Below are 12,004 nucleotides of genomic sequence, written 5' to 3' on the forward strand. Positions count from 1 at the left end.
TAAGTGGTGGTCATGTGCTCATTTTGAGCATTCACTACCCCTTCTGATTTTCACTGCAGATGAGTCTCAGTCATCTTGTCATTTTGTCATCTTGTCATTTTGTACCCCAGTTACCCAATCTGGTAAAGGGGAGAAAAGGACAGGCTTCCACTCTGTAAATTTTATTGAGTAACTATTTGACCAGCCTTTCATTACCAGGAAGAGGTCATATCAAGAACTGTACCTAAAGCTAATTTTCTAAACAAAGTGGTAGCAACCTGCTTTTAATTATGCTCCAGAAGATATTTCTGGATCAGAATCAATGCTCACAAGGTAAGCAAGATACTGATGTTCATCACCTGTGCCTAGAGCCTCCTGCAGCTACCAGCACCTGTCTGTGCTCACTGATGACCTCTGCACCAAAACATCTGCTAAGGAGAGAAAAAAAAAGAGCAAAACAAAGCAGGTTGGATGGAGGATACTGAGCACTGGTCCCAACAGGCTGCAATGGGGGAAAGGAGAGGGAGGGAGTCATTGCAACTGGGCAGGATGTAGAGGAGGCACAAAGCTCTCCTGGGGGGTCATGCACACAAAACTCTTTGCATGTCCTCTGCTCCAGTGTTTGAACCTCAGCTGTAACACCCACCCCTCTCTCCCATCACTTCCAATTCCTCCCATATGCCCTCAGCTTCGTTCAACTGCTCAACAAGCCAGTGTCCCCTCCTGGGGCATGCCAAGGCCCTCTTAGCACCGTGGCTTCTCTAGAGGCCCTCCAGGCAGCCTTTGCTACCTGCAGGTGAACGTCCTGGGCAGTGACCAGGTGACACAACTTCCCATTTATAAGGTATTCAAAATATTTTTGTCCAGTGGTTCCCTTTCTAGGATCATAAATGACTGCACAAGTTACATTCACTAGAAAATAGTATTAATAAAAATATTACAAAAAATCATACCAGGATTGCACCCATTTTCCCTGGCTCATAAGGGTCACAAACAGTGTTTTGTCTGTGTGCCAAGCAGCCTTGGTGCAGAGTTGCTAGAGCAGGAACAGCTGCCTGACTGCTTCAATCCAGGCTGAGAGCAACCTCCAGTGGCAGCGAGCTGTTCCCGCAGACAGGGCACGGACGGCTCTGCCGGGAATCCCACCGTGCCTCTGCCAGCAGAGAGAATGCTGGCTCATGGACATGCAGGGACCATGTATGACCACCACACTGCCACTTGGGCACCAGGATAAAAACAAACGAATGAATGAATGAATGAATGAATGAATGAATGAATGAAATAAAAATTAAATTGTACATCCCCATGACTCATCCAACAGCCGAGATCTTCTACTGGCACAAACCCCAACTCATCATCCACTTAAGACCCAATTAAAAAGTAGAAAAAGGGGCTGTTATTAGTTTAAAATTTTGAGTGAACTTTCTGCTGGTGACTGGACAAGCCACACACTTGTTGCAATTCAAGAATTAGTGAGATACCCCAGCACATTCAAAACTAAGCACAGACTCCAGGATCTTTGCTACGTGGAAGTGGAATTAACCAAGCACATATTTGCACTGTCATATATAAAGTGCTTTGTTGAGTGAAGGTCTGAACCACAGCCCACCAACACTTATGAAAGATCTGAGGACTCTGGGTTTGCTTCTCTACAAAAAACCTCTTTTGTTCATCTTTTACCACAACAGGCACACATGCTCTTGTGAATAGAGGGGTACAGCTTACAGTGGCAATCCACATCTCAGCTATGTCTTTTTTTATCGTCATCTCATATACTAAGTCCTGGGGAACATAGCTTGGCTCAGCCAAACCCAACCAAGCAGAAGCCTCTACTCTGCAATCCAGGTTCACATAATAGAAATTAGTTAGAACAAGTAAAATCAACACCACCAAAGGTAATCAACATTTTATTTATAAACATACATTTACTATAAAAGCTGTTGAGTTTTAGACAAGTTTTCCTAATTTCCAGAGGCATTTTAGAATAAATAAAATAAAGGGAAGATTAGAATAATTGGTATTCAACATTAGCCCCAGCTAGGAGAGCAACCCTTGTCCCTGAATGGACATGCAGATAAGGATGGTCTCCTTCTGGTTCACCAACCCTTACGACATTCACTGGAAACTACAGGTGTACTGCATCAATAACACTACATAGCAAGAGTAAGAAAAAAATACACCATGAAAATGGGCTTGTAAAATACAGATGGGTTATGACATCTGCTCAGGTTCTCTGAAGTAGTAAGAGGCTAAACAAATTCCAAAATATCTAAAACTCATTACATATATTGTACTTGCTCAGTAATAATAAATCATTTTTTGCAACAAATACATTTACATTGCAGTTCAAATGTAAGAAAGCATTATTTTTTTTCTGTGCTCAAAGTTCCTGATTAGAAATGTATCATCTCAATGTGTTTAAACTGGAAAAAAAAAAAAACAACGAAAAAAAATCTTAGCCTGAATGAATTTGCTATGTAAAATTCCAGAGGGAATATAAAATCAAACATAAGAAGTTGGCAAGTACAATTTAGAAAACTGTTGAAAATTATGCTGTGCTGGTGAATAGATGTTCATTGGGGAAAAAATCATCATCGTCGAGCGCTGCTTCATTTCACTTCACATACAATCAACTTTGCTAAAACATGCATATACAAAACTATCTGAGAGACACTGGGATCAATTTCTAAGCAGCTCCAGAGACCCAGTGATGTGTCTGCAGTGCGATGAAATATCCCTCCCCCCTCGTTCATGCACTTTATCCCAGCCATGCTCCTGAGCCCTTTGGGCACTTACCCCTACATGAATGAGAAGCAGACCTGACCTCTGAGACAACCAACCCTTAGATACACTTGGGGACTGATTTACACATCTACTCTATCACATGGGTGAAGCAGTGCTAGAGACTCGTATCAAATAGATGCACAAGCATGCACAGTCTCATTTAAAAATTAGGTTCAGACATCATATATTTACATATCCTTAAAGCAGCGCATGGAGTTACACAGATGTACCACATCAGTTATGAAATCTGCTTTTTGAATTTCCATGTTGCACATTCTTCTTGGGAAAATGTTACAACAACCACAAGCAAAGAGTAAGTATCCTGGTTATCAAAACCCCTTAACAGCAAATCATGCAGGTGGTTGATTTAAATATAGGATATCACTTTTAGTTCCAAAACATTTGTCTGATTTATTTTATTTTTACTTAAAAATATTCCCCAGGTGAAGTCCATGAAGGACTTCAGCTTTTTGGATTTATTGCATCCATAAGTCATTGCTGACTGTGTGCAACAGCTTTGCATTTTCTAAGGCACAATATTTCAGAAGTAACATGTAACTTCCCAGCAGATAGTCACAATGTCCTCCAACGACATCACGTGTGTGTTTGATGACCCACAGTTTTGCATGGTTATGAAACTCACATGCAAGCAACTGTCTAGCGTTTCAATAAATAATTGCTACCTAGAGAACAACCCTGAATTATTGCTTCCCTAATAACCACTTCACTTCTATTTACTAATACATCAAAAGATGACAGATATGCACATAGATAGAAGAAATCTCTATACATTTAATTTTATAGTGGTTTTAAGGCAGAAAAAGATTTTTCCCCTCCATTTGAAGATATTTCCAGTAACTGTTTACCAAAAAGTGCTAGGATATTTTGCAGTTGCAACACATTCCCTAACTTTGTCTGTGTATTGTAGATACCTGCTGAACCTCTGCTTCAATGAGCTGCTGGATCACTTTAGTAAGGAGCACATGCTTAATCAAAGAGCATAAATGAGAACTGTCCCAAACACAGGCAAGGTGGTTTTTCTGCCTATGGCTCCAGCCTCCTCCCTGCCCATCCTCCACACTTCTGGGTTTTGCTGACTATTTTTGGGTAGTGGATGGAGGAACACAGGCTCAAGGCTGTCTAATTCTTTACCCTGGGGAGTACCCAAACCACACGAGTTTCTCTGCATGAGAGTTCAACCAAGTGTAATGTTTGCAAGTGAACGAGCAGATGTCCAACCCACTCAAATGGATTGGCAAGTTACATGCAAAGAGAAAAGCTTCACTGCAGCATCAAACTGCAGCTCAGAGACTCACAACTCTGCTGGGTCTGCCTGCTTGGCTGCCTCTTCCCCACATCACCTTTCATTGAGCTTAATAACAATACAGGCTGCTGAACTTACAAAGAAGGATTGATCTTGATGGGAATTTCTCCATTGTTAATGGTATGCAGTCTTTAGGTTTAATGAAGAAATCTTTATTTCAGAGAATATTAAGCTATAGACATGAACATTACTTGAGGTACACAAACAAAAAATCCTATGACTAAAGGTGCAATAATTTATTTGTTTAACTTCTACCCTCCATTGAAGGTAATATAAGCACAAAATGCTTCAGAATTACAGGATGTATTACCAAACTAGTCTCTGTATAAAAAAAGTTATAGCTTCAGTTATAACAGAGAAGTCGTGCTGTGATGTTTAGTTTTTCAAATGCACTGATTAGATACTATCTCAAAATTACTTCTCAGCTCAAGTTGGCATATTCTATAAAGGTTCTGTAAACTTAAACTTTTTAATTGCTAGAAATATTAAAACAAAACAGCTTTATTGCATGTTTATTCTCTTATTACTTTCAAAAGAACAAGGTAACAGACTGGGTATCATAAGCATACCTGAAAGTGGTTTTGTTTTTATTTATAGTACTTAGGCTTTGCCTTTCCCAAACATGGTCATACATATTTTGCAAATTTCTTAAGGAAGCAAAAACCAACATATTGCATTTCAATAAAGGAGCAGGTGCAGCTTTTTTGTGAGTTTTTAAAAACGAGATGAGAGCCATCATGTCCATGGATTCAAGCTTTTACAAGTGATTGTCTGGAGGCAGCCGATACATATGAGAAGAGAGTTCCTTCTTGAAAGTTATTAGGACTGTAAGTCATGTCACAATGTGGTTGGCTGTCCAGCAGCTAGGTAAAACAAAACCAAAACAAGTAATAGGTTACAAATTTTAACAAATACCGACTTTTCTTTACATGATCTCCACAATTAAAAAAAATGCATCTGGAGCTATAAATATTTGTGCCCTGTTTTTCCTTTCTCCTGCAAAGCTGGGTCACCAGCTACTACAAAGAGGATTCAGCATAATTCCAGTGGAAATACGTTTTCCTTGCCACATGCTGAATGCATTCTTCATGAAGTTTTGTCTTGTTTTATGGCCAAAGTACTTGTGTGTATATTTATTCCAGGCTCTGCACCAGCAAAATAGTAAAGCAAAGGACTGCTGAATGTTCTTCAGCTGTGCCTAGTTTGTGCTACCTGGGACTACAGACTCCTTGTGCTATTTGGCCATATAGGGAATCTCTTCTCACCTTTGACTTCGACACTCATCAACCTGTGACCATTCCTTGTGTTTGACATTGAATAGAGAATTTCCCTCCTTGTGAGGTTTTTTTGTACAGAAACAACCTACTGATAAAAACTGCATCCACTTTCGTCTGAAAACCAGAAATACTTTGGACCCTGGAGCACTACACAATCCTTAATGCTAGTCATCTTTTTTTATGATTTATTTTGAAACAGAATCATCTGTTTTTTCAGATAAGCTGCTGGGAACCAAAATATTTCATCAATATGTCCATACAGGTCTCCAAACTATACTGACTAAGCCCACGTTAGTCAGAGACTGTCACTTCTGCCCACTGTTGCACAGGTTTCAGATGCAGCCATGGGGGCAGGAAGCTACAAGCCATACAACCAAACACCTGATTTGGCATTTTGCACCATTATTCCCAGAATTGAAAGGCAAAACACTAACATTGCACCAGTTTATTCTTAATTTCAGGTGTGCAATGCATCAAATTTTAGTTAAAAATTAGCAACTAGCAATATTTGCAGTCCTATCAAAACCAGTCCCTTTGAGTTGCCAATAACAGTTACTGTAGCTTAAAGTCAGCTAACTGAATTTTGAGATTTTACATTCTTCATGAGTCATACATCTTCTCAAAACCTATTTCCTCTGTCATGGACTTGGTTACTATTCTGCTGGGTATGTACAAATGCAAAACATTATTACATGAAACACTGCACACAGCTATGTAATGCATTTTCTAATAACATTGCTGTAGAAATGATAATGAAGAGAGTGATTTCTACAGCATATAAGCTGATTATTTATTTGAGCCTTTATCTATCCTCAAGGGACATCAATTTTTATATAAGCAAAAAGGACTAAGAAAAAAAAGGAAATTATGATTTTATACCTGCCTCTCTTTTGTGTAAAGATGGATGTGCAAATCTGCATTTTAAGGGTCAGGACCTCATCCACATGAGGAAGGTTTATTGTATCAAGCATGAAGGGGAAAAAGATATTTCTAAATATTTCAGGTTACATAAAAAGTAAAAAGAATTTAAGGAAAAAATCGCCAAAAAACTGGTTATACAATAGCACCCTCTAGCTCTGCTGATGGAGAAGTATCTCCTTCCTGAAGCATCAGAGCAAAAGTACCCATTTTTCTTTTGGCAGAGGTAGGGAGGTTCCTTTCCTGCTCCTGGATTTCTACAGCCAGTGCTTTTGAGAGAGGACAAGAGAAATGGCAAGCAAAAAGAGCTCTAGATGTCCACTTACAGTTGGAAATGTAGGCAGTGAATATAACAAATAATATTTAAACAGGAAGACAACAATTACTCCTTTTGTTTTGCATCTTACTGTTTTCCACAAGGTGGAAACCAGCATGAGCACTGACCATCATGGGTGACAAGGGGGTGAAGCTAAAATGTTCAGTAATTTGGTATCAGTCACAGAAATCCAGGACTTGGAAAAACATTTAGAGGACCTGCTTTAAGGCAGCAAAATCATGAAGTTTTCTTTCTGACATGCAATTGTCTTGTTCATTCCTCAAAATTTATGGCAAGCAACACTATTTAGCACATATCTGGGGATACCACCACAAGGATTCAGTATGAGCTACAGAATGTTCTTAATATTCTACACGACCATTTTGTCCACAAAAGGGAGGCCTAGAGTTTTAAAAAATGGGAAATTCTCCAAACATGGCTCAGGGTCCTGGACCAGCTAAAATTATCTACATTGTCTCATGTGATGTGAGAGGTCCAAGCCTCCAGGTCATGCAATTTGAGTGCACAGTATAGGAGTTTATGTTTATGTACAAAAACAGCCTTTAAGTCTAATAGTGCTGAGCAGAGATCCTCTGGGCAAAATTTAATGGGCTTGGAAATCTCTTCTGATAGGAGAAAATAATTAAAAAACACATGGGAAGATTCCTCTTCCCATGGTGAAGCTATGCCTGAGTGTCAGAGCCAGACAAACCTGCCAGTTAAAATCATGGCCAGGGGATTGTTAGAGCTCCCAGTATTTGGTACTTACTTCTGGATCGGATATAACAATCGTTGCAGTTAAGGAGACCATTTCTAATCCTGACATCTGTGCCACTCGCTGCATCTCCCAGCTGGCCCTTGCAAACACCACACTGTCAGATGAAGAACAGAGAAAATCAGAGAGACCATGCCCTACTATCTGTCATAACTCTTCCCAAATTTTTCCCTTTGTTTAAGTAGTTCTTGGAACAGTGAGAAAAATACCCCTAAAACCCAGCCCATACTCCTGAGGAACGCTGCAAATCAGTAAGAGGGTTTTTATAGTCAAAAGTGTTTAGGACAAGATTTCAGCAGCCTCCACTTAGCCAGAAGTGAAGTCTAATTATTGTATGGAACATCTGACTTTGAGGCTGCATTCTGGAGGCACGTCAGTTGTGATGGATAAAGCTTAAAGAGGCCAGAGATTTAGTCCAGGTAAATGTTCAAATTCAAAAAAGGCTTCACAAACATATAATATCAGTTGAGTCAGAGATAATGGAAACAAATACTTTCTGAGTTCTCTAGAAAACACTTCGGGTTATTTCCAAGCTGAAACACTCAAGAACAGTCAGGAAATATTTCTGGTAAAAGCCAGAACACACCATTCATTCTATAGTCAAAGCTTTCCAATCATGGGGCAGATCAAAGATGGCTTTGAGACTGATTATGATTTTGGAAGGAAAAAAAAAATCACACACTTAAAAAAAACACAAGGTGAATAATGTTATACTTAAAAAGCAATGAGAACAATAGAGAAGTTATATGATGCTTTCTCCCACCCCCATAAGTACAGAAGACAAGTTTCTTGCTTGATCACAGGTTCTAGTCCAATTAATGTGTCTGACTGCAAAATAAGACATTATCTTTACAAATAAACACATACAGACATAACAACCATGTAAATCCCCTGGTCCTCTCATTTTCAGTTTCACATCTACTCTCTACTTGCACTGTGTATGACTTGAGATTTTTCTTAATAAAACAAGAACCATACCCTGAAGCACTGAATATGGAAATAAAGACCGAGTGTTTCAATAATCATGGCAGCTCCTTTTCCAAGAGGGAGACCACAGGTAGAACAAAGCTTCTTCCCACTGACAGACCTAGGAGACAAACATGGCTGTAAGAACACAGCAACTGATGCTAAAATGAAGGCAAATATTTAGACAGGTTTATCAAGAGAGACAGAAGGGGAAGAAGGAGCACTGGAGGAGTTTACATAAACACACATTGACCCTTCAGCCATGTTAGTGAATCAACCTGCATGTCTGCCTTCCAGATAAGCAAGCAAAGGGCTTAAAATGCTTAAATGCACAGCAACTCAAACACATTTCCCTGCCAGTCTGCTGTGCTAGATCAAGAGAGATGCAAGCCTCTTAACAGAGGCCTGGATGACATGGAACCATGCCTGCAGATTCACAGAATCACAGCATGGTTAGGGTTGGAAGGGACCTCAAAGATTATGTGGCTCAAATACCCCTGCCATAAGCAGGGAATCTTCCACTAGACCAGGTTATTCAGAGCCCCATCCAACCCAGCCTTTCATGCCTTTAGGGATGGGAAGTCCAAAGTCTCTCTGGGCAGTCTGCTCCAGTGCCACTCTTATAGCTAAGGTTACTTACACCTTAGTGTGTATGCCACAGCATATTCACAAAAATTACCTGAATCAGTCTCTCATCCAGGAAATTTTTCAATTTGTTTACAAATGGACTTGCTCACTGCAAGCCAGAAAACAGGGATGCTATTCTTGCACCCAATCAAGCTGGTGAAGTCAAGAGTGACAGCATAAGTACAGTAGCACAGACCAGGCACTGGCTGACTCATTTCAGTCTGTGCTGCTGCAGCCACTTAATACTATAACTGATCAGAGAAAACCTGAAATTGGACCTCCATCTGCAATGCAGAAAATATTTCAATTTGCTCCTGCAGCAGTCCTGAAGGACTGTCTAAACCTCTCTCAAATCTGCTGCAGGATGGCAGGTGGGTGAAAGCTCAGAGCCCCAGTAATAACTGGTGCCCTTTTTCATAATGGTTACAACAGCAGAGCAATTGCCCACTTCTATGGGTCTCATGCTCTTCACTTCTCTCCTGCCTGTCAGCCTGCCAGAACTGATGCTTGGCCTAGTGAGATGAACCTGAGACCAAAAGGTTGTTCTGTGTCATCCATGCTTTTTTCAGCCAGGGCTGAAACCAGGAGAGAAACTTTGTGATACTTCATAAGTTTTGAAAAGACAATTTGATGAAATCCTACTCAGATAAGCAAGTTTACAATCTCTTGCTTTAAGGTTTTGGTGCAGCAGCATAATAAGGCACCAATAGAGACAGATCTAGACTGCAGGATGACAAAACAGCCATTTTGGAAAAAAAAAAAAAAAAAAAAAAAAGCAACACAGAGAAAGACAGACAGAAGCATCAGAAAAACTCATCATTATTAGAAAATTGTCCTTGCTTCCTACTCAAGCCCACCACGTACACAGGCACACACACACATTACTGTCTTGTTGTTTCATTATCATTATCCCTTTTAGAATAACTTTGATGGGTTTTTTCCCCTCCTACAGCCTTAACCCTTCTGTTTCTATGTTATTCCTGAGTTCACCTTTGTTTTTTTACTTCTTCTCCACAATCAGAAATTACTACAAGAGCAAGTCAAAATCTTGAATCTCGGGAAATTTTTAAGAGTTTTCTAATGTTTTAGTGCAAAAATTAATTACATCCTACCTATTGTTTACAAAACTATGATTTATTTCAGGAAAAGATTGCAGATCTAGGGAGCTAAAAAAAGATTCTCAGATAAAACATATAGCTGCTAAATAATATGAAGTAGCTATCACAACTAGTGACCTGTAGCAAGGAAATGATCTGCAATCACATCAAAACTGCAACTATGGTTAGGAAAACATAATAAATTGTTCAAGTAAAAAATTTCCAATAGTTTAATGTTAATGCAAGTGACATCTGAAGGAGGGTTTAATGTGATTTAAAGAAACTTTCTGTGTTCTGTGTTGTATTAAGTTACTCTATTTAATAAGCCAACTGATTTTAATATGCCCCAAATTATCAGTGATTTAATCAGGCTACAGTTAACATTTATTTAGAGTTGGTACACATAACTCATTGAAAAATGTACAGATTGCTTGAGAGAACCAAATCTCTAGGAGATTAGCATGATTGTGGGCAAATTAAAAATCAGCAAAAAAGCAAAATACATTTTTAGTTTGGAAATTAAAAGGAAAATACTATTTTAAAATCAGCAAGTGACAATGTCTAGAATGGATTTTACTCCTGAGCATGTGACTATTCACAATGAAGACATCCTTTGGTTTGAGTGCTCTGAGCTCACACTTAGACTGAGGTTTATACTGACCCATTTCAATTTTATTGAAACTTCAATGATCAAGCAGAGTTCTAGAGCTGCTTTCTGAACTGTGTTATTTGAAAACATAACAGTACCACTGGAGCAGGCAAGAAATGTGGGAGAGGGAGCTACATGTTTATCCCATGGACGAATTGCAACATTTAGCAGACTTAATAGTGCATCCACATAATACTAATGGGATTTTCACTCTGGCAGTTCACCAGCAACTACAAGATGTGTTTGGTCTGCAAAATTCTTTATTGACCTTTAGTACCTGTTGGGTGACTGACTCAGAGCAGCAGGAGAGCAGGGGGATGATGGCCCAGATCGGAAGTTCTCATGGTAGCCAACCCTAAAACACAGCAGAGAAGATGCATTACTGCAGCAGAACAACAAATAAAACCAGGTTTAGTATGGAGAAATTCCAGTTAGTGAATTTCTGGATTTTTGGTTCTTAGTCTGCTCGCTGGTGCTCAATCAGGTACCTCACAAGGAAATCAGCCATATGGAGACTCCTGCCCACCCCACCAATCCATCGTAGCTCCCACCATGATGAAGGAAGGTTAAGTCAAGTCGCAGCATACCACACTACACTACACTCTCTGTTGGCCCTTTACTGAGTAAAAAGGAAGCTACCAGCACCAAAAGGTGGTTTATTTGGTTAATGGTTAATTTGTATCCGTGCTACTCTGAAAGAGTTTGGTGAGCAAACCTATGTATGGTTTTTGTTATCAGAAATCAGGACTGATACAAACTCTAACTGCTTAAAACAGTTTGCAGATTAAATAACGATTTTCTCAAACACATACACAAGCAGTTTATAATGAGGAATAGGTACTCAATATCAATCTACTTTAGTTTTGTCTGAATACAACCTTAAGAAGTAACAGGTTCTGCAGAAGACTGTGTTCATATATATGCTAATGAAAACAGATGTTCCTTTCTTGTTGCATATCTTCTTTTTTCAAATATAAGGCAAAGAGATCTCTTACTTACCAAAAAGAACTGGTGTTACCATTCAGTAAGGCTTACTCAAAAGCACAGACAAAGCAGCAAAGAAAAAAGATCTCACCGAAATTTACAGCAGAAAGAAAATACTACTCTATATGTATCTTCTTTTAAAAGATATAATCTTTAAAGGACTAGAAAGTAACAATATATATATGTTTGGAAGATGGCAATGAAGCTTTTGGATACCAGCTTCAAAGAGGCAGATATAACCTGACATTCTCACCCTCATATTTAGGTACTTAGTAGCTATAAATGTTTGTCTCAAGCACTTAAAACAA

The 12,004-nt window shown here is 39.2% G+C and overlaps 1 protein-coding gene across 5 annotated transcripts in view; it reads right to left on the bottom strand.

Moving 5' to 3' along the window:
* Positions 1–1,870: 1,870 nt before the first annotated feature.
* LIMCH1 (LIM and calponin homology domains 1) overlaps positions 1,871–12,004 on the bottom strand; it is a 173,014-nt gene continuing 162,880 nt past the window's right edge. For all 5 annotated transcript variants that reach the window (XM_056489812.1, XM_056489811.1, XM_056489815.1 and 2 more), the window contains 4 exons: positions 10,990–11,067; positions 8,352–8,460; positions 7,368–7,470; positions 1,871–4,950 (listed from right to left, as the gene is read on the bottom strand). In XM_056489812.1, coding sequence (XP_056345787.1) covers positions 4,925–4,950; positions 7,368–7,470; positions 8,352–8,460; positions 10,990–11,067 — 316 coding nt within the window. In that variant the 3' untranslated portion in view covers positions 1,871–4,924. The remainder of the gene's footprint in view (positions 4,951–7,367; positions 7,471–8,351; positions 8,461–10,989; positions 11,068–12,004) is intronic.

The sequence above is a fragment of the Oenanthe melanoleuca genome, chromosome 4 (genome assembly GCF_029582105.1).
Source record: "Oenanthe melanoleuca isolate GR-GAL-2019-014 chromosome 4, OMel1.0, whole genome shotgun sequence".
NCBI classification, from domain to species: domain Eukaryota; kingdom Metazoa; phylum Chordata; class Aves; order Passeriformes; family Muscicapidae; genus Oenanthe; species Oenanthe melanoleuca.